The sequence below is a fragment of the Indicator indicator genome, chromosome 14, assembly GCF_027791375.1.
Source record: "Indicator indicator isolate 239-I01 chromosome 14, UM_Iind_1.1, whole genome shotgun sequence".
Taxonomy (NCBI): domain Eukaryota; kingdom Metazoa; phylum Chordata; class Aves; order Piciformes; family Indicatoridae; genus Indicator; species Indicator indicator.
The window spans coordinates 6,282,073-6,309,859 of record NC_072023.1 but is presented as its reverse complement, the minus strand read 5'-3'; the positions used below and the strand labels follow the sequence as shown (position 1 = coordinate 6,309,859).

Sequence of the window (27,787 nt, the reverse complement as noted above, 5' to 3'; positions counted from 1 at the left end):
GCCATGCAGTGATCCATGATGCTTTGGAGAAAGGTGGAGCTCCAGAACACATTCAGTTCATCGATGACATCATCGTCTGGGGTGAGACTGCTGAAGAAGTCTTTGAGAAAGGTAATAAAATCCTTGACATTCTCTTGCAAGCTGGTTTCGCTATCAAGCGAGACAAGGTGAAAGGACCTGCCAGAGAAATCCAGTTTCTGGGAGTGCGGTGGCAAGACGGTCGCCGTCACATCCCAATGGATGTGATAAACAGAGTCTCTACCATGGCAAATCCCATCAACAAGAAAGAAACTCTGCGTTTCTTAGGCATAGTGGGATTTTGGAGACTGCACATTCCTGGATACAGTCAGATTGTGAAACCTCTCTATGATGTGACTCGAAAGAGAAACAGTTTCCAATGGGGTCCTGAGCAACAAGCAGCCTTTGACCAGATCAAGCGAGAGGTAGTCCAAGCGATGGGTCTGGGACCTGTCCGAACTGGTCCAGACATTAAGAACATTCTGTACACAGCTGCGAGTGACAATGGTCCAACCTGGTGCTTATGGCAAAGAGCTCCAGGGGAGACACGAGGACGTCCTCTTGGTTTCTGGGGTCATGGCTACAGAGGCTCAGAGGCAAACTACACCCCAACAGAGAAAGAGATTTTAGCTGCTTATGAAGGAGTGAAAGCTGCTTCTGAAGTGATCGGAACTGAGTCACAACTTCTTCTAGCTCCTAGATTGCCAGTTCTGAATTGGATGTTCAAAGGCAAAGGTTCTTCACCACATCATGCAACAGATGCTACCTGGTCTAAGTGGATGGCTCTGATAACACAGAGAGCTCGAATGGGAAATCTCGAAAGGCCTGGTTTGGTGGAGGTGATCACAAACTGGCCAGAAGGCACAAGCTGTGCTAAACCTCCAGAGGAGAGAGTAGCTCGTGCTGAGGAAGCTCCTCCTTACAGTGATCTGTCTGATGATGAAAAGAGATATGCTTTGTTCACAGACGGTTCCTGTCGTCTGGTTGGGAACAAGCGGAGATGGAAATCTGCAGTGTGGAGTCCAACACGCAGGGTTGCAGAAGCGAGAGATGGAGAAGGAGAATCCAGTCAATTCGCAGAGGTAAAAGCTGTCCAGCTAGCTCTTAACATAGCTGAACGTGAGAGATGGCCAAAGCTTTATCTCTACACTGACTCGTGGATGGTAGCCAATGCCTTGTGGGGTTGGCTGAAAGACTGGAAGAAGAATGGCTGGCAGAGGAAAGGAAAGCCAATCTGGGCTGCAGATCTGTGGCAAGACATTGCTGCTCGCATTGAGAGAATCCCAGTGAAAGTGAGACACATCGATGCTCACATTCCTAAGAGCAAAGCTACTGAGGAACAACAACACAACCATCAGGCAGATCTAGCTGCAAGAGTTTCCCAGGTGGACACAAACTCTGATCCTGATCCTGATCTTGACTGGAAACACCGAGGTGAGCTGTTCTTAGCTCGGTGGGCCCATGACTCGTCAGGACATCAAGGCAGAGATGCAACCTACCGATGGGCTCGTGACAGATCCATTGACATTTCCATGGATGCTATCACACAAGTCATCCATGACTGTGACATTTGTGCTGCTATTAAGCAGGCAAAGCGTATCAAGCCCTTGTGGTACGGTGACCGATGGTCCAAGTACAAGTATGGTGAAGCCTGGCAGATTGACTACATCACTCTACCTCGTTCTCCATCTGGTAAGCAGTATGTGCTGACTATGGTAGAGGCAAGCACTGGATGGCTGGAAACTTATCCAGTTCCTCATGCAACTGCACGTAACACCATTCTTGGCCTGGAAAGACAAATCCTGTGGAGACACGGAACTCCAGAGAGGATTGAGTCAGACAATGGAACTCATTTCAAGAACAATCTTGTAAAAAACTGGGCCAAAGAGCACGGCATCGAGTGGATATTCCACATTCCCTACTATGCACCAGCTGCAGGGAAGATCGAACGCTACAATGGTTTGCTGAAAACCACTCTCAAAGCCATGGGGGGTGGATCTTTGAAAAACTGGGAGAAACATTTAGCACAAGCAACCTGGTTGGTGAATAGTAGAGGTTCAGTGAATCGAGCTGGACCTGCCCAATCAGATTTGTTGCGAAAGGAAGAAGGTGATAGAGTTCCTGTTATCAGAGAAAAGAATCTGTTAGGCAAAACTGTTTGGGTATTTTCTCCTTCAGGAGAGGCCAAACCTGTCCGAGGGGTGGTTTCTGCTGAAGGTCCTGGTCACACCTATTGGGTGATGCAAGAAAATGGTGAAATTCAGTGTATTCCACAAAGAAATCTAACTTTGGCTGAGAGAGGTTAAATTCAGAGTGTTGCGCAGATACAGCATCGCGTCCAAGAGGAGAGTCCATGAGATCTACGGTGCACGAACCCTGAGAGCCCTGAGTCACCTGAGAGTCCCTGTTCCTTTCTTCGCTCCATCTGCGAGGAAACAAGCTGTTTGCTGTTTTTCCTGTGATTTGACTCTTTTGAATCATCTACATCTGAGATAGCCGGAATGGACTATGGTCTTTATTCACCTATTGTTGTAGATATTATTTTAGATTAGATAAATGATAGTAGCAGCCAATGGAATTGTTTAGAAGGGGTGGACTGTGATGGTTTGAAACTGTCTTTTTAATTTTTCCTTCAAAGTTCAGAACAGAGAAAGTGAAAGAATGTAAATAAGTCACTATTGGGTGTAAGAAAGCAAAATAACGATTGTTCTAAACACTTCCATTGGATAGATAGAAATGTTTAAGAACTATTACCCAAAACAAAGTGGGCACTCTGCACATTCTGCGTTCGGCAGTGGGGGCAGTTGCTGGGCTGTCTGGCTGCTGTTTCTTCTCTTCTGGCTGAAGATAACACGTACTGACCTTGGCAGCTAAGTTAACAATTTTCTGCTTAACTAACTCTGCTTCTCTGTCCAGGGGGGTCTGGGGGGGAAGCTCCTGGGAGAGGGAGGCCCCTTTGGGAGGGTCCCCTTGGGGGGGAAGCAAAGGGAGATCGGTTGTGCTTTTTCTGTTGATTGTATATATTTGTGAATGTTGTGAATTTTGTATATTTGTACATATTCATTGCATTTCATTGTAGATTTTAGACTCTGCTTGTAAATACAGCTTTTCATTTGCTTCCAGACTGAGCTAGCCTGGTTATTGTCGGTGGGGGGGGAATTTCAGCTCACACCGACACAGCTTTCATTTACTGTTCTTAAATTGACTCATGCAAATGCATCCTGTGTTCTGATGTGTTTGGAATCCAAATAACTTTCACAGATGCGATCTCAGGAGTAAGAGAACAGATGAGCTAACAACTGCAATGTTTTTAATCCATATACATGAACAGCCTGGTTTTAAGGAGGTTAAGCACCTGCAGGATGATTTGAACTGCTCGGATGAGAACTGTATGTCTCAACATTTTTGTATCAAGTTGCAGTGGGCTTTTTACATTGATTTTTACTATAGCTATACTTCATGCTGAGAGACACTAATAATGCCTAACATTCATTTGGGAAGATGCCATAACCACATCTACCATGACACATCCCCTCTCTCTGCCCTGGTAAGGCCACATCTGGAATATCATGTCAAGTTCTGTGCCCCTCAGCTCAAGAAGGACCTCAAGGAACTGCTTGAAAGAGTGCAGTGCAGACCCATAAAGATCACGAAGGGAGTAGAACATCTCCCTTCTGAGGAAAGGCTGAGGGAGCTGGGTCTTTAGCTTGAAGAAGAGGAGGCTGAGGGGTGACCTCATTCATGTTTATCAAGATGTGAAGGGCAATTGTCAGGACAGAGCCAGCCTCTGCTCAGTGATGTCCAATGATAGGACAAGGGGCAATTGGTCGCAAGCTGGAGCAGAGGAGGTTCCACATCAACATATGGAAAAACTTATTCATTGTGAGGGTGACAAAATACTGGAATGGGCTGCCCAGAGAGGTTGTGGAGTCTCCTTCTCTGGAGGCATTCAAAACCTGCCTGGACATGTTCCTGTGTGACCTACTCCAGGTGATCCTGCCCTGGCAGTGGGGTTGGACTCGGTTATCTTTTGAGGTCCCTTCTAAACCCTAACGTTCTGTGATTTTGTAGTAAATACTCATGTACAGTCCTATTAATTTTGCTTTCAAGGGCCTTCAAGCCAGCCTGTTTTGATCTCATGCCAAAAATTTAGAAAAGTTCCCAAGTTAGAATTCTCATCAAAATGAGGGAGCCATCTTCAAGGCTTCTATTTGTACAATAACTCATAACATTGTAGGACTGGGGTGTGGGGATCCTTGGGGATCTACCCACAAGGAATGTCCTTCTTGTGCTGATTTTGTTTGTTTGTTTGTTTGTTTAAAACTTTGCATCTTTTTTCTGTGTTAGAGAAACTTTACAGAGTGGAGAGTGGCAAAGGACCGAAGCCTTTCCGACCAGACTTGACCTTGGAAACAGTGGGAGAAAGACAGGTGGAAGTAAGCTAATAATTAACTAAGACATTTTCTGGGTGAAGGGTGGAAGTCCTGGCCAAACTAGAGCTCATGATCATGGGAGGATGACAGCTATGCACATATCATGCCAAATGCCCTAACCTCATGGAAAAAAATGGTGCTCTATAGTTGTTGGCAGTGAAATGAAATATAATCAGGAAAATTATTTCACTGGAAAGAAATGGATGCTTATATGGTGCCACTCTTCTGACCTGTTTGAGATATCTTTAAAAAGGAATGAATCACAGGTCATATATACCTCTCCACTGATTATATAGTTGCTAAAGCTTCCTTCTCAGGGCAAAATGTCTGTATTGTAGACACTCACATATTCAGCAATGAACTCCATGCTATTTTTGGCTGAATCATCAAGTTCAGAAAAATCCCAAACTCAGGTTATTTGCAATATAATTACCACAGTGTTTATTTCCAAGTCAATAATTGTATTTGGCACCAGCTGCAAGACTGGATCCATTTCACTTGCCTTTCATTTATGCATTGCAAATTCAAGATCACATCACTAGTCACCACAGAGTTAAGTTCATGATGTTTGGCATGAGTGTCCTCACCATAGATTCAAAACAGTTAGTCACACATTTTAATAGGTTGTCAGTCAAGAGTAACCGGAAATTCCCTAATGAACCAGTGCTGGTTTAGCACCACTACCCTTCTATATCCATTACTAAGGTGGACTTTCCTTAAATTTTTCTTTGAAGTTGTATACACTAGTGAAGAGCTGCTGGGAGGAAGATCCAGAGAAAAGGCCTGACTTTAAGAAAATTGAGAGTACTCTGGCTAAAATATTCAGGTGAGCAGCAAGGGCTCTGGTTCTTCTTTAAGATGCTCCAAAATCCTCCTAAGTTTTAGAAAGATCATATTTTTAATTGTGTAAGATGATGTGATTATGATTCAGCCAGTGGAAGAACTGAGTGTCTTCATTTAGATCCTATTTTATTCTTTGTCAGAAAAGTAGGTGAGCACGTGCATATGTACACGTGTCTACATGAGCACCTATGCATGTATTAGCTGAGTGAAGGGTGTCTGGATGAGCACCTATGCATGTATTAGATGAATGAAGAGTGTCTACATGAGCAGCTATGCATGTATTAGCTGAATGAATGGTGTCTACATGAACACCTATGCATGTATTAGCTGAGTGAAGGGTGTCTATGTGGGCACCCATGCGTGTATTAGCTGAGTGAAGGGTGTCTATGTGAACACCCATGCATGTATTAGCTGAGTGAAGGGTGTCTATGTGAACACCCATGCATGTATTAGCTGAGTGAAGGGTGTCTATGTGGGCACCCATGCATGTATTAGCTGAGTGACGGCTGTCTACGTGGGCACCCATGCATGTATTAGCTGAGTGATGGGTGTCTATGTGGGCACCCATGCATGTATTATCTGAGTGAAGGGTGTCGATGTGGGCACCCATGCATGTATTAGCTGAGTGACGGGTGTCTATGTGGGCACCCATGCATGTATTAGCTGAGTGAAGGGTGTCTAAGTGGGCACCCATGCATGTATTAGCTGAGTGAAGGGTGTCTACCGGGGCACCCATGCATGTATTAGCTGAGTGAGGGGTGTCTACGTGAGCACCCATGCATATATTAGCTGAGTGAAGCGTGTCTATGTGGGCACCCATGCATGTATTAGCTGAGTGATGGGTGTCTATGTGGGCATCCATGCATGTATTAGCTGAGTGAAGGGTGTCTATGTTGGCACCCATGTATGTATTAGCTGAGTGAAGGGTGTCTATGTGAACACCCATGCATGTATTAGCTGAGTGAAGGGTGTCTATGTGGGCACCCATGCATGTATTAGCTGAGTGACGGGTGTCTATGTGGGCACCCATGCATGTATTAGCTGAGTGAAGGGTGTCTAAGTGGGCACCCATGCATGTATTAGCTGAGTGAAGGGTGTCTACCGGGGCACCCATGCATGTATTAGCTGAGTGAGGGGTGTCTACGTGAGCACCCATGCATATATTAGCTGAGTGAAGCGTGTCTATGTGGGCACCCATGCATGTATTAGCTGAGTGATGGGTGTCTATGTGGGCATCCATGCATGTATTAGCTGAGTGAAGGGTGTCTATGTTGGCACCCATGTATGTATTAGCTGAGTGAAGGGTGTCTATGTGAACACCCATGCATGTATTAGCTGAGTGACGGGTGTCTATGTGGGCACCCATGCATGTATTAGCTGAGTGACGGCTGTCTACGTGGGCACCCATGCATGTATTAGCTGAGTGACGGGTGTCTATGTGGGCACCCATGCATGTATTAGCTGAGTGAGGGGTGTCTATGTGGGCACCCATGCATGTATTAGCTGAGTGAGGGGTGTCTATGTGGGCACCCATGCATGTATTAGCTGAGTGATGGGTGTCTGTGAGCACCTATGTATGTATTAGCTGAGTGAAGGGTGTCTACGTGGGCACCCATGTATGTATTAGCTGAGTGAAGGGTGTCTATGTGGGCACCCATGTATGTATTAGCTGAGTGAAGGGTGTCTATGTGGGCACCCATGCATGTATTAGCTGAGTTTTGGGTGTCTATGTGAGCACCCATGCATGTATTAGCTGAGTGAAGGGTGTCTATGTTGGCACCCATGCATGTATTAGCTGAGTGAAGGGTGTCTACAGGGGCACCCATGCATGTATTAGCTGAGTGATGGGTGTCTATGTGGGCACCCATGCATGTATTATCTGAGTGAAGGGTGTCTACAGGGGCACCCATGCATATATTAGCTGAGTGATGGGTGTCTATGTGGGCACTGATGCATGTATTAGCTGAGTGAAGGGTGTCTATGTGGGCATCCATGCATGTATTAGCTGAGTGAAGGGAGTCTATGTGAGCTCCTATGTATGTATTAGCTGAGTGAAGGGTGTCTATGTGAACACCCATGCATGTATTAGCTGAGTGAAGGGTGTCTATGTGGGCACCCATGCATGTATTAGCTGAGTGAGGGGTGTCTATGTGGGCACCCATGCATGTATTAGCTGAGTGACGGCTGTCTACGTGGGCACCCATGCATGTATTAGCTGAGTGATGGGTGTCTATGTGGGCACCCATGCATGTATTAGCTGAGTGAAGGGTGTCTATGTGGGCACCCATGCATGTATTAGCTGAGTGACGGGTGTCTATGTTGGCACCCATGCATGTATTAGCTGAGTGACGGGTGTCTAAGTGGGCACCCATGCATGTATTAGCTGAGTGAAGGGTGTCTACCGGGGCACCCATGCATGTATTAGCTGAGTGAGGGGTGTCTACGTGGGCACCCATGCATGTATTAGCTGAGTGATGGGTGTCTATGTGGGCATCCATGCATGTATTAGCTGAGTGAAGGGTGTCTATGTTGGCACCCATGTATGTATTAGCTGAGTGAAGGGTGTCTATGTGGGCACCCATGCATGTATTAGCTGAGTGAAGGGTGTCTATGTGGGCATCCATGCATGTATTAGCTGAGTGAAGGGTGTCTACAGTGGGCACCCATGCATGTATTAGCTGAGTGATGGGTGTCTATGTGGGCACCCATGCATGTATTAGCTGAGTGAAGGGTGTCTACAGGGGCACCCATGCATGTATTAGCTGAGTGAAAGTAAGACGATCGCCATACCTCAGACTGCGATGTTATAAAAGTAGCAAGCTGGATAACTAGAGATTGAAGCCATTCAACTAATTCAGCACCTGTCTCTAGTGAAGAGTTGGACAGTGACTCATGTTGTCTAAAGTTCAGGAAGTGAATGCACATATATGCTTGGAGGATGATTAGATAGTTTGGATGAGGTGGGTTGTGACATAAATGAGTTTGCATGGTTCCACATCAAGCTGAGTGGAAGTGGGGTTGTAAGTCACCAGAAGTATTAATTGCAGGGTTTTGTTGTTATAAAGTTCTGTGATAACAGGTGCCATAGCTGGATAAACCCTGTGGGGTCATACAGGCCTTTCACCTGGCCAATGCTCCATTGTTCTGACAGGGTTTGATCTGAATTAATTATTTTTTGATTTCAAACAGTGAGCTTCCAAATTACTTCTTCTGGCATATTGTTCCCCGGTTGTTAAAGCTCTGCTTGTCAACAGTCCTCAACAGTACTTGCACTGTTTTTTACACTTTCCATAGGCAGAAGGACAACTGTACCATGCATGACTGAATGTATCAGCTGAACAATCTTACTGCAGGTTAATAGAAAGATGTCCTGGTTCAGCTCCTAAGTTTCCATCCTACACAAGCAAAGTGGTTGCCTCTTGCCCCATGTTTTCCTCATGGAGGGTCTAAGACATAGAAATTCTTTAAAAGTGGTTTTAAAATCCAGTTTGGTACAATACTAATTTGATTCTTCCAGTCAGCCTGGCCACATCTGCTTTCAGACTGCTTTGGTAACTGCAGGCTAGCCACACAAAGAGGGGTTATAAGTAGCTTGTGTTACACTTCTGCTTCCAGGAATTGGTGGGCTGGAGTCTGCAGGAGCATGTGAGCACAATTAGCCCAGAGGCTGCCAATGGTTACATTGAGTTGTTCTGTCTTTTACATAGGCATTCCCAAATTGTCTTAATCCTTCTGGCTGAAGCCCACAGCTAAATGTTATATGCAATTTTTTACCTACTATCTTTAGCTTCCTCTCAGAATTTGAACTTGTCAGTTACTTTTTACAAATGAATGTTCATGAATTGCCCAGTCTAACCCAGAGTTGACAATATTAGCAGGGCTAGGTGATTTAAGGGTTCTTTAAGAATTACCAGCTCCAGATGAGAAGTGCGGATCACAGACCTTCAATTCATATTCATAAGGCCTCCAATCAAGAAAAAGAATGATGCACTTGAGGCACTTCATTCTAATTACATGGAAGACAAATAGTGGAGTTTTCTGTTGTTCCTCTTTTGCCTATTTTTGCACCTCTCTCCATTAACCTTTCTTGTTGGCTCCTGTGTATTTCTGTTATCTGCAGTAACTACCATGGCCAGAACAATGAAAGCTACATGGACACTCTGATCCGGCGTTTACAGATGTATTCCCGGAACCTCGAGCACCTGGTGGAGGAAAGGACAGAACTATACAAAGCAGAGCGAGACAGAGCAGACAGGCTTAATTTCATGTTACTTCCAAGGTAAGTGCCCAGGACAATTTTCACTGGTCTTGGGATTATTATTAATCTTCTACTTCTTTCCTCTCTAATCTGATTCTGCTAGAGAGGATAGAAAATGAAACTGGCCCCAATGTTTCCACCCTTTGGCGAAGTTTCAGGCCAGGATGGTACTCCACTTCCTGTTATGCACAGGATCCCTCCTTCCAGTACAAACCTCTTTTTCACTGTCTCCCTGGGAAGAAATAGATCTACAGTAATCCTGCATCACAAAGCTCTGCTCTGGTGCAGCACCTTGCTAGGTAGAAGGAGAGTCTGCTGGAGAGTAGAAATGCAATCCAACTTCAGGCTGGGGTTTAGCAATGCAACAGAGGGGGCCATACTGGACCAGAATAGATTGGATGGATATTTCAGAGTATGGTATAGGGCAAGTATTGGACTCTGTGATCTCTTGAGGTCCCTTCCAACCTCTAATGTTCTGTGATTCTGTGATTATTGATAATATAATATAGTTAATGCCAGTAATTTTGGAATTGCATGCGTTTGGAATACTAAAAGTATCCTGGTATGTCATTACTAGTTTTAAGGGTATTTAAGTAGTCAAGGGTATTGATTTTATTACTCTTAAAAAATAATCTGTTGAATCCAGTTTTGGGGGAAATTTGAAATGATCTATCTGTGTAGACTGTGTGACAAGGTATCTATGTTTCTTTCCACTGTTTGTTTTTCCTTCTCTCTATTATTGTCTCATTGTACATGGAACAGGACATTACATAAACCCTGTAGTTTTGGGAGTCTCTTTCAGTTATTCTCTTCTAATATCTTCACTAGGGACAGATATTTTCCTGAATTTAGAAATGCAAGAAAATGAAGGTCCTTCTGAATAGATATTGACTGTCATGGTATTGAACTTTTGTTCCATGAAATTATGAGACTATGATATCTCACCTGAGATCAGGATGCAGTAATGTAATTATTAGGATGGAATTACTTCTGTGCTGGGGAGACAGAAAAATATGTCTGTTCTTATTTATCATGTGGATAGAATGTAGGTCCACACATCAGAAGCTTCAGAATGTCAGTTTTAAATTTGCCCCAATATCCCTTTTTCTGCCATTAGTCAAGAAGCTCAGTTCTGCATACCTGTTTCCTTAAGCCTATGAATACATTTTGATTTTGTAAGGGTGCAGCACACTAATTAACATTAGTAAGTGCTTTGAAGTCCCTGGCTGAAAGGCATTACAGGCATCTAAAATGTGACTACAGTGGCAGTTTTCAGCAAACTATTTGATGTTTTCTGCACAGAAAGTGATGATGTGGTTGAGTTGCATGAAAAAATATATTTAATATTAAACACTATTCATCTGCTTTCCTGCCTTCTCTATTTCCACAGGCCAGTAGTAAAGTCTTTGAAGGAGACTGGACTAGTAGAACCAGAACTATTTGAAGAAGTCACTATCTACTTCAGTGACATTGTTGGCTTCACCACTCTCTGCAAATACAGCACCCCTATGGAGGTGGTAGATATGCTGAATGATATCTACAAGAACTTTGACCACATTCTTGACCACCATGATGTTTACAAGGTGATTAGCTCTGCACTTTTGCTTGGTTAACAATGAAGGGACACAGAAATCAAACTGGATGATGTGGTGAATCTAGGAGTCTGTCTTCTAGACAAAAGGGAGGAAAACAGGTCAAGATTACCTCGTTTCAATATATTTTCACTGTGCCTGCTTGTACCAAATTGTCTGTACCAGCTGGTCACAGATTCATTAACTGGAATGCTGGGTATAGTTATAATCACTCATATGCCAAAAAGATGTCAGCTGCCTTACACTAATCAATCTTTCTGTCCAGGGAAGACACGTTTAATCATCAACAAGAGGATCAGATAAAACCTTTCTGCTTTTAACTAAACATGCCCTGTTCTGTGTCTGCAGCTTGTGAGTTCTAATTTTGTTTCCACAGGTAGAGACCATTGGTGATGCCTACATGGTGGTGAGCGGTTTGCCAAAGAGGAATGGCAACCGGCACGCAGTAGACATCTCCATGATGGCTCTGGACATCCTCAGCTTCATGGGGTCTTTTGAACTGAGACATCTGCCTGGTCTGCCTGTTTGGATTCGCATTGGAATTCACTCTGGTACACAGTAGTGTTAGATCACAATGATAGTGCTCTTGCCTTGTTTTTTGAGCTTCATTGACATCCAGAGAAGATCTGGTAGTACATCACACAACTGCTCTCCTCACGAAGAATCAGGTTGCAAACAATGTACCTGGAGGAAGAGCAACAGAAGTAAATAAGCCACTGGTTTGCTCCCTGCATGATGAAATATTCCATACCCATTAATTCATTGCTTAACTCAGTAGCTAGGAATAGGAACTGCCATTTTTGCTGGTATGATTAAGCCAGTTATATCAAATAATCCTCTGTAGATTGCTCCTCCCCAATCAAAGTGAAGATCAGCCATGGCCAATTGTGCTTGTCTAAGCCAAAAAATGTGGGCCTATATTTTATGCTTTGGAAGCAAAAGTTCTGTCAAGCCTTGACATTAATTAACGTCTTGGAAATTAACGTCTTAATTTGCCCATAAAAATACTTTTTATCAGAGGGGAACTGCAGATAGCTCAACTATCCCAAGCACTTTGGGAAATTTTATTTCCACTTGTTTCAACAACCTGCTGAACACCAGAAGAAACATGTCAGTGAAAGTGACCCTAGCACTGGGAAACTGCTGGAGGCACCACTATGCATCCCTCCATAATGAAGCTCACTCCCTTTTATTCTTGCTTCCAAAACTGACAATTCTTTTTCTGCACAGAAATGGTATTTAACTTCAACTAACAGTGTGCAGCTACTTCTTCTTTATGCTCTTATTTGATTATGCAAGACTAACAGGCAGGCTTGGTTTAAACAGAAGGGAAGACCACTAGATACTTTGGGAAGTGAGGTACAGAGTATTGCTATTGGTGAAGAACACAGAACTCCAGCACACACTGGAGCTCTGCAACAGCTCTGCAACAGTGAGACCTTCCAAACAATCTTTTAATCTACCTTTTTTCATTCCCTGCATCCCATATCTAGGTCCATGTGCAGCTGGAGTGGTCGGGATAAAAATGCCTCGTTACTGTTTGTTTGGAGACACAGTGAACACAGCTTCACGGATGGAGTCCACAGGCTTGCGTAAGGATTCATTTTAGCTGTTCAGTGTAACAGGACCACAGGCCACTGGTTACTTTGTGATCAGTGTCTGCTTTCAACTGGGAACAATTTAATAGCAGCTTGCAGAAGTTTTAAAGAGAAGCCTTATTTGTTTTGATGAATGATTATTTTACTGTCCTACTGGGCATCAAAGAACTGTTCTTTGTCCGTGCTTCAGTGCTGGTGATAGGGAGTGTGTAGGGTAAATCACTGGCAGAGTTCCTCTGGAAGATATGATACTTAATGTGTCTGGAATTTAATTTTACTCTATGAATTTTAAATTTTAGTTTGACATAGAACTGGATTACAGCATCGCTGTGTAAATATGCTGACTGTATATTTTAAGTTGAAGCAATTATGTTTTCAACATCATCATTAGGGAACTGTGCCAAGAGCCAGTTTGTCTTCTTCTGCCCAGTGTTTTCACATGGCTGTTCTCTATATGGATCACTCCCAATGATTCTTTTTCCTTCCGGTATCTAAATGCTTCAGAAACCACAGTCACCTGTATTTCAGATCAGTGTCTGTACAAGTTATTTCTCCCTCAGTACAGTGGAGTCTGATTTTATTGTACAGTAGTGTAGCTGATTCTCATTTGACTCAGAATTTATGTTAATAACTGGAGGATGTTCTACCATAGCACTGTTTTTCATATAGACTTAGTATGGTTATGCGATACATTTCCAAGTCAAGCTTTTTATTTTTCAGCTTTAAGGATTCATGTAAATGGTTCCACTGTTAACATTCTCAAAAGAACAGACTGCCAATTCCAGTATGAAGTGAGAGGAGAAACATACTTGAAGGTAACCTTTCCCATGAGCACACATGAACACAGAGAAGAGGGATATTTTATACTGAGCTGAGTATCCTGCAACTTAATTAACATCTGGGGGAACAAGTGTTACAGATCAGTTGGTATCACAGTCCTTATTGGTTGAACATACCTCTGCAAAGACAATGCAGGCAATGAAGAGCTCTCTAAGTCAAAACTTAGAGCAACATGAAGATGCTGAGAATAAATGAGACATACTTTTTGTAACAGAGAATTGTGAATTAATCTGATAGAAGGGAGGCTGAATCTGTTATTAATTTGCTCTTGCTCCAATATCTATCTACCAATCCATTTATTCCAGTCCATTACACTTGGCAGATGTCTCTGTTTGGGAGCTGATGGCAGGCAGCACAGCTTACCTCTCCCATAATGTGTTTCAGGTCATGGAACAAGGGAGAGGGTGTGCAGCTCTATCTCCCCCATTGTTCTTTCTTCTCACATCTGATTTTTAATCCTTTCCTGTGAGCATCAGTTACTGAAAACATGCAAACACAGCAATATGCTGTGCAGTATTATTAAGTAAATTAACTACAGAAAATAGCATTCTAATACCAAAATTTTGTTTTCTCTTCTTTCTCATACATATTTAGGGCAGAGGAACAGAGGTTACCTACTGGTTGACTGGTACTGAGGACAAGAAATACAATCTCCCAACACCTCCTTCTGTGTAAGATGGTTTTATATGTGAAATGGGAAGAGAAATTCCCAGTCTGCACTTCAGCTTTCACTGTTCCTCCCTGGCACTTGTGGTTTTTTTAATATCACTTAACTTGCCTTCAAACGTTAAAGGCTTAACAGTGTATGTGCACATAAATGTGAAACTATTCATAACTCAGGACTATACCCATACTGAAGGTTATTTGTGTATATAAGTGCTTAAAAGATCCATTTCCTTGGAAGGGAAATAAGGCCTACAGGATGCTGACGTGGCTAAGTGCAAGAGGTGGACAGAAAAATGGAAAACATTAATATTCCCAAAACTTTAATCCTAATGACACCTGTGTGTGACAGTACACAACTGAATGTGTGTTACGCCTGTGAGCTCTTGTGGGCAAATATGAAGGAGATGGCGCTTTGGGACATGGTTTAATAGCCATGGTAGTGTTAGGTTGAAGGTTGGACTTGATGAACTCAGAGGTCTTTTCCAACCAGAACAATTACGATTCTGTGAATGAAACCTGAAGGATTTTGAGCAGTATTCTGCTAGAAGAGGCAGACAGAGTTACTGTAGTATTGCACAGGTGTGAAGTCTTTAAAAACCGAACACAAGCGTACTTTCTAACACATAAGAGATAAGTTATCAGGCAAAAAGAAGTTGATGTTTTGCAGCTGAGCTATCATATTGCATTAGTATTGAACATAATCTAGTAATAGCACAAGTGTTGTTTTTGAGGAACTAGGGAAAACTGAAGCCAGGGTAACTGGGTGTGTCTAGTTCATGTTCATTTTGTATCATTTCCTGCAGATTCACTAAATGTGGAAGCTTCTCACTTTCTGCTCTAAACTTCCGTGTACTTTTGCTCTTTACTAATTTTGAATTTGCTGTCATCTGCATTGAATTGACAGTGTTTCAGTACAACTTGACGCAATTATACTGCAAATTTTAGTTTGCCAGATACATTGGGTCCTTCACTGTGAAAATAAATATTATAACTTCTGCTGCCAAAGTTTTTAACCTTACAAAATGTGCCCATAACACAAATAAGAAATTTTTGTCCATTTATTCCTACTTGCCTAAGATAAAAGAGGAATCTAAAAGAAAGTGGTTTTTTTTTCAGGATATTTGCAAAACCAAAATAAGCAAATTTTGAATTTACTACAGAATCTCATGAACTTTGGTGGGGTTTTGTTTGTTTGTAATGAAAAGCACAAGTGTTTATCACAGCACTGAGCAGGAAATACTGCTTCTATGGTACTTCTCTGTTGCAAGTTCAGACTCTTTTTTTCTAAAATTAATACGATCTGTTGAGAATATCAGAACGATCAAATTGGAAATTCTTCTGGAATTCGAGTCCTACTGAAGGCCACATGAAGTTGAACAGTCTCAGTGGTGCTGAGAGCTAGAATCTGTTTTGACTGGGCATGAATCTAATTCGTCTTCATTTTCATGCAAATGATGTTTTTGTTTTGTTGTGTTTTAAGATTGATAATGTCACAGCTACAGACCTCCTGTGTAGAGACTCTGATCCATAGTATCTGGAAAAATCACCTGGAAATCTTGAAATCTATTCCCAAGTATAGAATCTGAATTTGGTTCTGCCCACATATTTTATCAGCAGTATAAGATCAATGTGGGATAGAAATGTTTAAAAAACACTGGGGATCACTAAAAATGTGTGAATCACCACTTTCTCCCCCCCTCCTGTTGCTTTCAGGGAGAACCAGCAGCGGTTACAAGATGACTTAGCAGAGATGATAACCACTATTCTTCAGAAAAGGGAAAATGAAGGATCCAGGACACGGAAGCTTTCACGGGTAGCCAGCTACCGATCAGGTACCCTGGAATACCTGCAGCTGGTCAGCACAGAGAATTGTGCCACATATCTTTAAAACTGGCTGTCTAGTTTGACTCTTTGGAGTACTCAATGTGAAGGCTGGAGGCTTACACTCTCAGCTAGAGGAGACAGAAAATACTTTTTCAAGCTTCCTTTCTACCATCAGACTTGCTATCAGTAAATCAAACCTCTCTTCACTGTAACGTCGAAATTGTTGGGTGACTTCAGTAGGACAAACGCAGCCTGATTTGAGGTAAACGAAGATATCTGCACCTGAGTCTGGAAAAGTGGTGGGGTTTTTTGTTTGGTTTTGGTTACTTTTTAAAAAATGTGATAGCCTACTCAATAATCCACTTCTGAAAATATTCACAGCAAAGCCTTAATTTGTCATGATTTTAAAATGTTGTATTTAAGTTGTAATTTTTATTTGAAGAAAGATTTGTGGTAGCATATTTGAAGATAACATTAAATATATCATATTTAAATCTGGATATGTTGCCATTTTGCTTCTTCGTTTTCCCCTGCGTCTCACATGTTTTGTTTTAATCAAGTTGACTTTGTTCAAGAGACAGCACTTCTGTTATTTACCTTGGAGATTAGTCCAGAAGTTGCATGATTTATACAGCTTATCTGAATCTCTTGGGCCTACAAAATAAAACTGGAAGCCTTACAGACACTTTCATATATTTTCTGCACTTTTTCTTCTGCTCCTAAAGCAGAAGTGTAACAGAAATGAAGGAAATCAACCTATCTGAATTTCTGAAACCACAACTTTCAATTCATCTTTTGGATAAAGTTTCACAACAAGGCAGAAGTCACATTTTACTCTGATGACTCATTAACTATGGGATTTATATAAATAAATGGCTTTAAGAAGCCACCTAAGCACAAGGGATGCATGTAAAAGAAAATCAGCATTTATGTGAAGAAATAACAACTACCAAGTGAAACTTCTGCAAAGGCCTTTTGTGCATTGGTGGCTTTCAAACCAGAGCTACTTCTTTCACCACTGTCAAATATCAATCAGTATTCAAACCATAAGGCTTAGTGCAGAACCATTCTTTTCTGGTTTTGAACAACATTTTTTTTCCAATTAAACAAATTAAAAATAAAATTAAAAAGAGCAAGCCAGTTGCCTGAGTTTTTTGTCAACCTAAACTGGCTTTGTAAGGACACACACACACAAGGAACAACCTAGGTGTTAACAGATCTGAAATGAAAAGATTCCTGGAAAAACTAAATCAGGAGGTGCTGCAAGGCTTATGCTCTTGCCTAATTACTGCAAATTCCTACCTAGGAACATGGGATAGACAGAAACAGCAGACAGCATGTAACCAACAGTCACATCTCTCAGATTACATGTAACCAGTCTTAAACCTGGACTGGCACCAGTAAGTTACCCTTATTTCTTTGGTCTGTGTCCTAATGGAAGTATTCTTTGGGATAAGGACAGAGAAAAATGTCTGGCATTCTAAAGCTGGTAGGTATGTTTAAAAAGACTACCAGTACAGTAAAAAAGTATAAAGTCTGTTCTTTTCCATCCTGTGGTGCCAATCAACGAGCTTCATCTCTACGTCAGCATTCTGAGGTGCGACTGCTATGCTTTTGCACTGGACTGCATTTGATCACTCTGCTGTGTGATATGCTCAGCAAGTACAGTTCAATGCAGTGACAAGCCCTGGACCCCTCAAGCCCCCAGAAGTTCACTACTACTAAAATTTGCAGAGATGCTGCAGTTGTTTTGAAGGGACCTTAAGTCTATGTTTAAAGAGGAGTTTTACAAGTTCCATCCTTGAGACCTCTGAGATACAATTTATTTTAGAGAAAATGTCAGCTGACACCTATTGAGACAATTAATGTAAACAGTGTTTCGTTTTCAGTAGCCCTTCTCTTTCCCTTTTCAAATCATAAATTTCATATAATTATTTGAAGATAAATTGTTACCTTAGCAATAAGTTGGTGGACCAATCTTCTAGTAGGTTTGTTTTCTACATGGTTCTGTCTCTGCACATATCTGTCACCCACACACCACAATAAAACCAATTTTCACTGCCCTTTGACATTTTTGCTCCTGGTTTCTGGTTTAAATCTTAGATTCAGTGTCTTACCATTGCACCTTGTTATCAAACGCTAGATCAAAGAACTCAGTACCATCAAAAATATGACTGGAGGTCCAGTCATAGAAACACAGACATGTCTATATGGTTTTTGAACACCTCCAGGGATGGCAACTTCAACATCTCCCTGAGAAGCCTATGCTAATGCCGTGACCACTCTTTCAGTAAAGAATTTTTTCCTAATATCCAATCCAAACCTTCCCTGATGGTACTTGAGACCATTTCCCCTCGTCTTATCATTTGTTGTTATGGAGAAGAGGCTCACCGCAACCTCCTTTGAGGTAGCTATAGAAAGCAGTAAGTTTTCATCTCAGCCTCCTCTTCTCCAGACTAAACAATCCCAGGTGTTCCTCATATGACTTGCTCTCTGGACCCTTCATCAGCTTCATTGCCCTCCTCTGGACATGCTCTAGTAATCCAATGTCCTTCTTGTAGTGAGGGACCCAAAACTGGACACAGTATGTGAGGTGTGGCCTCAGCAGTGCCAAGTACAGGGGCACAATCACTTCCCTACTCCTGCTGGTCACACTATGCCTGATACAGGCTGGGATGCCATTGGCCTTCTTGGCCACCTGAGCACACTGCTGGCTCATGTTCATCTGGCTGTTGATCAGCACCCCAGGTCTTTTTCTGATGTGCAGCTTTCCAGCACCTTTGCCCCAAGCCTATAGTGTTGCTTGGCATTGTTGTGACCAAAGTGCAGGTGTTAAACCTCATACAACTAACCTCAGCCCATCGATCCAGCTTGTGCAGATCCCTCTGCAGAACCTTCCTACCCTCAAGCAGATCAACTTCTCACCCAGTTTGGTGTCATCTACACACTTACTGAGGATGCACTCAATCCTCTCATCCAGGTCACTGATGATATTAAACAAGACTGACACCAAAACTGAGGTCTGGGGAACACCACTTGTGACCAGAGTCACAAGAATTATTTTTGACTGAGGAGGCAGAGAAAAAGCAATGGCACTGTGTTTTATCCTTATCTGTTAGTGAAAAGTATCCCAGAACGAACCAGCAGTGGGTATGGAAGGGTCCCTGCAGCCAGCAGTAGTGCTACAGTGCTTTTACCCTGGGCTTGAGGCCAAGTCTTGCTATTTGGCCTGACCTGCTTGGCATGTGACCTTGTTATGTGAGGCTATTACAGGCACCAGTATCAAATTTGAACTATCTTGAACAACTATCTAAACACAAAGTCCTAATAATTGCTGTTTTGGGACAGTGACAGAATACCTAACACTGGGGAAAAGAAAAGGCAGCATCTCAAAATTATCTTACCCTAAGAAAAGGATCATCCCTCAGTTTTTCTCTTGGGACACACATAGCGGTTGTTCTTCTCAAAAGGGCTGAAAGCTGCTCCTCCTCTTGCATAAAGAGCATAGATTGGTGAGACACCACCTAAACTCCTGGCCCTTTCCTGATAAACCTTCACTCTTTTTCAGTGGCTCAGAAGGCACCAGCCTGGTGCTCCCTCCTTACTGGCTCAAGCCATACAGCTCTGCCCAGTGTGGTGGCAAGGCCTGACCTTGGTCTGCTATGAACCCCAAATCCTAGCCTGGCCTTCGGGGATCCAAACAAGTGTCAGGGTCATACGGATTCTAAGGGCCCTGAGCTTACCGCCCAGCTTGTCTCAACACCTTCCCCAGAGCCTCCCGCTGTCGACACCAGCACGCTGGACTGCGGCGGGGCACAGCGGGAGGAATGCAGCCCGGGCCGGGGAGGCAGCTGCTGGGCAGTCGGCGCTCCTGGGCCCAACTGCTGCCTCGGGACCTCTGCCGCGCCCGTAAAAAGTGGCCGCCGCTGCCTGCCTCCGTCCGAGGCACATTCCGGTCCCGGACGGGCAGAAGGCGGCTTTCCCGCGCGGCTGCCCTCGTCCCCGACACGGCCATCCCCAGCACTGGGCGCCACGGCCGGGGCGGGCACCGGAGGAGGCGGGAGGAGCGACAAGACCTGCCCTGAGCGAGGGAACTTCTTAAAGTCTCGCCGCCTCCCGGTGCCCAGAGGAGGCGCGGGGGAGCAGCGGCATGGCCCAGCTTGGTGGCGTGTGCTGCTGCTGGGGTCTCGTCCTCCTGTGGGCGGCAGTGGGGGGCCGAGCAGGTGAGGCGAGCGAGGGGGCGGGAGGCAAGCCCTTAGAGGGCAGCGGGCGGAGGCAGGGGGCCTTTCCCGGGAGATCCCTCGCCGGGGCAGGCAGGGAGGAAGGGAGACAGTGAGGCTGCCTTCAGCATCCGAGGGGGAAACCTGGCAACCGGGAGGGGCTGTCCTGCCGGCGGAGCCCAGGTCGGAGCTCAGTTGTGGCTCCTGAGGAGGCAGCGCCCCTCGCCCGGGCCCAGCCCGCGGGACCCCCTGGGTTCCGAGCTTCGCCATGGGCAGTTGCTCCTCGCTGCTTCTCCTTCCCGGCTGGATCCGAGAGGCAAAGCCTCCCTCATGCCGCTTTGGGAAACGGGTGTGATGCGCCACTCCACCCCGTGGCGGGACCCTCCCGGCCGGGGAGGAACCGGCTGCCTCATGGGCTTGCTTCGGAGGCTCCTCATGTTCCGCCGGCTGGGGCAGGCACGGCCGTGGTGCCTCGTGGGTGTCAAATGCTGGCACTTCATGCCTGCATACTTTAAATCGGTCTTTCTCGTTCCCCGAATGGTCGAAGGGAAGCAAACGAAACACTTGAACGTTGGGAAGCTGCCTTGAGCGCCTGGTGGTGCTGGGTTTTAATGTCATCTACGTGCACAGCTATCATTTAGGATGGACACTTAGTTTTGGTGCTGTGGCCTACAGCATGCTGTGACTTGCATCTTTAACAGGGGTTTAGTGCTAGGCTATGGGTATAGGTCATCGTTCAGAACTTGTATCTGGGCATGATCGTTGTTTTCTGAGTAGATTTATGTTGCCGTTTGAGTAAGTACTGTAAATACCTGGTTGGCTTCTAAAAATCAAAGTTGTTTTCTATGGTAGGAACACCACTTCATGCTAATTTTGTGCTTGTGGTTGTTTTTTTTATCATGTATATGCCTAATAGAATTCTTTTTTTTTCAGTCAAAGCTGTAAAGCTTCAATTAGGGTAATTCTATAATTGAAACTTTAGTAATGCTTTGGAGCTTCCATTTGGTGACTGCTATGGCTTTTTCTTGGTGCAACTTAAGAGTTAGGTTTAGACACAAACAGAATTTGGCAAATGCAGTAATGTATATTCTGGTGAGTTTGTTTCCCATAGAATCTCAGCATCCTGCTTAAAAATCGAGTTTCTACTTGAGAATTGTGGATGCACTCTCTGATATCCAACAATGCACTAGTGAGTGTTTGAACATGGCATTACTATTTCTATGTTCATGTCAAGGTATGAAATGGATTTACTAGCAGTGGGAAAGGTGGGGAAAGGAGTCACTAAAGGAGGGAACTTAAGTGATGCTGAGGAAGTGTGAAGTATGTGAAAGTGAAGCTGCCTCTGGAAGATCAGTAAAAGTGAAAGATCGCAGCAATTTGGAGCAGAATGCCCATTAGAGCGTTCTGGATACCATTTGTACTGATGGCATGAGTAGGGTTGTTGGGAAGCAAATCTCAGCAGGAGATTTCAGTAAATTTTGAAGATCTTAAGGGCTGGATTTTGTGCTTACCTGCTAGGAAATTACAAGGTAATTTATTAATTTCCATAAACCAAGCAGAAACTCAGGTAACAATTACTTCAATGTGTCCAAAATGTTACAAGCATATGATTTTGCAGACAGCCCTACCTCATCCTGTAGATTTACTTTGCAAACTTACCTGTGTTGGCAGAAATGTAAGGAAAGTCCATCAACAGGACTGAAGGAAGGGTCAATTGTGAACAGTGCAGAGGGAGTGAAAAAAGAAGTTTAGGGTATAAAATAGTTTACGCTAATACCTGGCTACCCTAGGTACCCCTGCTTTCGGCAGGGGGGTTGGAATTGATGATCTCTGGAAGTCCCTTCCAGCCTCTAACATTCTGTGGTTCTGGCTGATTCCACACATCATAATTGAAGTACTGGTAGAAAACAGTAAGTGACAAATAGAAATGCCTTTGGGCTATTTAATGGAGTAAACTTGGCCTTTGGTACTGTGAATTATCTAGGTTTTCTTTTTAATGCTTCATTGTTCTTTAGCATCTTGAATGTCTTGGGGAGTCTTCATCATACTGATGAGAAGCTTTTTTCTGGAGAATGCCCTCTGTTAAAAATATTTTAAATTTAGGGACTCGGATTAGTAAAGCTACTTGTGACGTTATTTTTGTTTTCTTTGAATGACTTATACTGAGGACCTGTAACTGTTCAGTGAGTTGTCAGCTAAGCCTCACTGGTAAGTGTCCTTGTGAGCATGAAAACCATGCAAGACTCAGATTCTTAATTTATAGTTCATGTTTGAATATTGCTTCTCTCATGCAAGCACAAATCAGGGGATTAGGCTTCAAATAATGACAGGCCTGTTAGAGGCAAATTGAAAAATTACTTAAACCTGAAATGTATGAGGAAGTAAGGTGAATTAAAGCCAGCAGAATAGAAAATGCAAATAGCTTATATTCAAGCAGAATAAGAAAGCATTTACTCCTTTAATTGAAAATTACTGGGGTTTGTATTAAGTTCTTGTGCGTTTTAAGATAATCTTTAAAGAAGTTCTGAGGTTCTTAACATCTATTTTGTAATGGATTCCAATCATAACTGTCCTTTGAAATGTCATTTTTATTTTTTTAGGCAGTTAGAAGGATGGATCTAAAAATTTTTAATGGGAAAAATAGGACAAACTCTATCAAATTACAAAATGGAACAGAAATACCAAATGCTTATTATGGTTGACCTGAAATATTTAAATGTCTCCCTGTGCTAATATAATCTGTACTACTGAATATTAACTGTATGAGAAGGGTATCCTGGACACGGGAGATGGACATCTTTGGGTTGGGTGTTTTGTATTTCTGAGTTGTGCAAAACTAGTTTTGAATGAAACAGTGATGGCTTCCTTATTTAGTGGAAAGTGTGTATGTGGAGTCTACAAAGTGCATTTGAAAACCTCTACCCCCCCCCCCCCAAAAAAAAAGCATCACCTTTGAAAAATATAGATTAAAAATTAGTATTTAAGAGAGCCAGTGGTTTTCCTATTAAGAGGTGCTTAGAGTTGTTAATTTTGCTTGCTACATGCAACTTAACCAGTGCTTTGTTGACTGTGAGTTAGCTTGTTTCTCAGACTAAGGAAAACCAGGAAAATTAATTCTCACTCTGAAACCTTGTAGCTCTTGAATCCTCAAGGAAAGGGGACTTCTGTTAATTTCTCCAATTAGAAAGTCAGTAGCCTATCTAGGTATTTTTGTTTTAAAAATGACTCGTGTTTGGGAAGGCATAAGTAAAAGCAGCTGTTGCATATTGTCAAACAAATTGTACTGGTGTTTTTAAGGCAATCCAGGTTGTTATTTTTGTAAGTGACATTTAATAAATACTAATGGTGGTTATCAAATACCTTGTTTGTTAGATGGGTCTTGGACCATCTTGCTGTACTGCCCTTCATAGTTCTTCCTCAGACTTCTCTGCCTCTCCTGTCTTTCCTTACTGCTACTCTTTCATGTCGTCTCCAGCATCTGACTTCTATTTTATCTTGTTTAATCCTCTTACTTAGCATTTCTTTTAGTTGTTTTTTTATGTTGTCATGAACATGTATTTCCATTCTCTTGCTGCGTCCAAACAAAGGCAAACTCCATTTTTGACATAACCTTGGTAGTGCCCATATTGAGCCAAAACCACAGAGGACAGATTTGGCATTTTGGCCTGAAAACCATCTCCTAGTCATGGCTGGGATACCTTAATTTTCCCATTATTTAGGATAAAATCTTGGCAAAACACTGATGCTTCTCAGTTACTGAAGAAATTCCATCACTCCCTACAGCTCTAGCCCCTATTTCTGGATACTTTGTTGGCAGAAGCATTGATGTACTTTTTAAAAACAGGCAGTTTGAGGAAAAGTTCCTCCCAGTCCTTGCTGACTACAGAAAGGAGAAGGAGCACTTAGCTCCAGGCTTGCTTTGTCATTGCACTTCTCCCACTCTGTCTTCCACCATACAGCATGGTGTATAGCATACAGTGGTTGTGGTGGGTGCAGGGCAGTTCTGGCTGGTTAGTTGCATGGAGGGAAATGTGACTCCACTGACCTACCCTGTCCCCAGGGATTTTAAGTTGTTTGTTGCAGTAAATAGTGTGCTTTGGCTTGTTATTTAGGTTATTGGAATAGCCACAGATTATCAAGGTCTCTTCTGTTCTTCAGAGTCCTAATAGGCTGAAGTACTTGTCAGCATTCTCAGCTAAACACCGAGTGTCCAACTTGGATGATGAAGGATGATTAGTAGATTCATTGGGGTGTTGCATTTGATTCATATCTAAGAAGTTACCAATACAACTACTGCAATAAGAGATGCTAGGTCCCTTGCCTTACCCTCCAAAAATAAATATAAAAACGCCCAACATTATTCCTGTTGCTGCAGGACACATAGGAGGTTGGTTGAAAATGTGCAGTTGCTTCTTATATATCTATATTCCATGTCATACTTTGGTTCTAGATGATTTTCTTGGCAAAGGTAGTGCTGCTGGTTTAGATGAACTCAAAATCCAAACAGACTGGGTGATACCAAATGCTTCCATTACATTGTGATGTGTGTTTTAAGGGTATACATTTGCAAGCTTGTAGTTTTAACTCCATCTGTAGCAAGATAAAGACTTACATTCTAAATTATATCACTTACTGCATAATTATATGTGTGTTCCTTCAAATAAACATAGCAATTTCATATATAGGTATTTTGACGCTTTAGATCAGGGCAATTAGATTTGCAGAAACCAACATAAAAAAGAATAAGGTGAAATGGGGTGATGAGTGAAGGAGTTGAGAGGGATTTTAAAAAATCATTGTTTAGCAGCAAAAAATCATTGTTCAGCATCATTGTTTAGCTACATCTATGACACCTGCCTTGATGCTGTTCCTCTACAGGCCTCTCTAGGTATGTTGGACATTATCCTGTAATTTAATGTTTCCCCATCTCTCTCTCATCCTCCTCTAGTCCTGGTGATCTTCAGTTTAAATTTGTCATGAGGTGAAGTTGGGGCAGGGCAAACTGCAAGGGTAATTTTAAAGTTTGTTCTGACTTTTGAAAATAGCTCTGTGTGTTCATGCTCTGGCAGAGCATAAAACAAAGAAACAGCCTGCTGTGTTAGAATACCTGTGTCAGATCAGTCTGCCTGGCACCAGCATCAGCTTTCTTTAAATAAAAAAATGCAAGCAATGGCTATTTTGCTTTAGGCAGAAGAGAGTTTCTTTGACATAGGTATTTAGTCTGTGGGCACTAATAACAATACCCAGCTGCCCTGGTTCCTCTTGACTACTCACCACCTCTCCACAGCCTGCTGAAGGGATGGGAAGAGGATCACCTTTTACCCTACATTGTTCTTGTGCTTTTTGCCCATTCCTCAGCTGTCTTTATGTACTGGGCACATGGCCCATCTCTCTGTCCTGCAGTGGGCTGCTTGGTTGGAGTCAGCCTTCCCCTTTATTGCTGAACAGGTTGGTTGTGTTCTGCACCAGTCCCTTGCATCACTTCTTCACAGGACCTCCCTATCCCTGACCTCTTTGCTTCTGTGAACTTCAGCTGTGTAAGGTGGCCTTTGGCTCTCTTCAGTGATGACCCTTATCAGCCTGTTCTTTTACAAATTTTCAGTCTGAGTTTACCCCACGTTTATCCTTAAGATAAAGCAGCAAATTACCTCATGTATTACTAGAAGATAGTTAAGGACACAACAGAAAAGTAAGATTATAGCTGCTTGAAGAGTTGTCCAAAGTCTGCCATGTCTCAGTTCTTTAAATAGCCTCAGTACCTGGCAGAAGAAAAACATGTTTTTAAATGTTGTGTTCCAAGTCCATGAAATGACTTCATCTCTAAATAGAGATTCATGTAAAAACTTTTATTCATAGAATGGGGGATGGAGGAAAACAATCCCCCAGTTCCTTCCCTATTAAAACTCTGATTTTGCTAACACTTGTTTTCCTGAGAAGTGTCTCTAGTACAGTCATGAAGACTGACATGGTGGTTAGTGGTCCAAAGTCTAGCTGGAGGCCCACAACTAATGGTGTGTGCCAGTGATTGATGACTGTTCAGCATTTTCCTTAATGATCTGGGTGATGGTGCAGAGTGTACCCTCAGCGAGTTTGTTGTTTGATACAAAACTGAGAGGAGTACATCAGAGCCTTATGCTGCCATTCAGGGACCTAAACAGGCTGGGGAAACGAGTTAGTGGGAACCTCATGCAGTTCAACAAAGGGAAATGCCAAGTACTACACCTGGGGAGGAATAACCCCATGTGCTAATATATGCAGAAGGCTGAACGTTTTGAAAGCAGCATTGCAGAAAAGGGCTCGAGGGTCCTGGTGGATGACAAGCTGAACGTGACCTACCACTGTGCCCTTATGGCAAAAAAGAGTAGCTGTCTTCTGAGTTGTTTCAGGTGCAGTGTTGCCAGCAGCTTGAGGGATGTGATCCTTTCCTTCTCAGCATAGGTAAAGACTGGAGAGCTGGGTCCAGTTCTGGGCTCCCCAGATCTGGAGAGAGCATAGCAAAGGGCTATGAGGGTGACTGGAGCATCTCTTGTGTGAGGAATGGCTGAGAGAGCTGGGACTGCTCCAACTGGAGAAGAGAAGGGTGCAAGGGAGATCTCATCAATGTGTACAAATACTTGAAGGTAGGGTGTAAGGAAGATGGAGCCAGGTTCTTGTCAGTGGTGCCCAGTGTCAGGACCAGAGCCAGTGGGCACAAACTGAGACACAGGACACTCTCCTTGAACATTGGGAAACACCTCTTTATTGGGAGGGTGAGCCAGCACTCTGACAGGTTGTCCAGAGAGGTGGTAAAAGTCTCCATTCATGGAAATACTTAAAAGCTGTTTGGACAGGGTCCTGGGTAATTTACTGTGGATGACCCTGCTTGAGCAGAGGGATTAGACAAGGTGACTTCCAGAGGTCCCCTCAAACTTCAGCCTTTCTCAGTAAGAAACTGTTTTAGCTGTTCTTTCTGGGACACTAGCAGAGACAAAATATTCAGCAGTCTGGTGGTATGGATGACAACTGGCTTAAAGCAATGGAGTAACTGCTGTGTCAAGGTACCTTGATCAGTTGGAGGGAAAGCTGGGTTCTTAGAATATGTTTGCTGTTTTATTCAAATATGTCATGGCTCTTCATAAAAATAGCTTCTTTATGTTTTAAAGCACTGAATAAAGTGGATGCAGTTAATTTGCAATCAGACTAGCTGCTTAATCTCAAACATTTTGCTTACAGCTTTTTGAAGAGCATTAGGTATTGTGCTGGCCTTGTGTTGCTTTATTTTTGTAGCTCCATTATCACAGCATGCATGCAAAGTATTTTGTGTGAGAGCATCCAGAATTACATCTGCCTCTCTGTTTTGCAGCTGTTATGAGGCATGGTGCATAAAATGAATTGTTGTGAGCAGTAGTAACCAAATAGCAATTTCTTGCTGTAAACTGGCAGGACTAAAGAGTTCTGGAGAAGAGCCAGAGGACTGGCAGGACTGATTGCCTCTCACTGGACAAGAGTCAGGGGA

The 27,787-nt window shown here is 43.0% G+C and overlaps 2 protein-coding genes across 2 annotated transcripts in view; both read left to right on the top strand.

The window, feature by feature from the left end:
• GUCY2C (guanylate cyclase 2C) overlaps positions 1–16,136 on the top strand; it is a 50,068-nt gene extending 33,932 nt beyond the window's left edge. Inside the window, exons 19-27 of the mRNA XM_054386578.1 lie at positions 4,366–4,454; positions 5,186–5,277; positions 9,415–9,573; positions 10,943–11,135; positions 11,521–11,695; positions 12,638–12,736; positions 13,463–13,557; positions 14,177–14,253; positions 15,962–16,136. Coding sequence (XP_054242553.1) covers positions 4,366–4,454; positions 5,186–5,277; positions 9,415–9,573; positions 10,943–11,135; positions 11,521–11,695; positions 12,638–12,736; positions 13,463–13,557; positions 14,177–14,253; positions 15,962–16,136 — 1,154 coding nt within the window. The remainder of the gene's footprint in view (positions 1–4,365; positions 4,455–5,185; positions 5,278–9,414; positions 9,574–10,942; positions 11,136–11,520; positions 11,696–12,637; positions 12,737–13,462; positions 13,558–14,176; positions 14,254–15,961) is intronic.
• A 4,086-nt stretch (positions 16,137–20,222) lies between these two features.
• The window catches only part of PLBD1 (phospholipase B domain containing 1), a 36,146-nt gene continuing 28,581 nt past the window's right edge, over positions 20,223–27,787 (top strand). The window contains exon 1 of the mRNA XM_054386941.1: positions 20,223–20,295. Coding sequence (XP_054242916.1) covers positions 20,223–20,295 — 73 coding nt within the window. The remainder of the gene's footprint in view (positions 20,296–27,787) is intronic.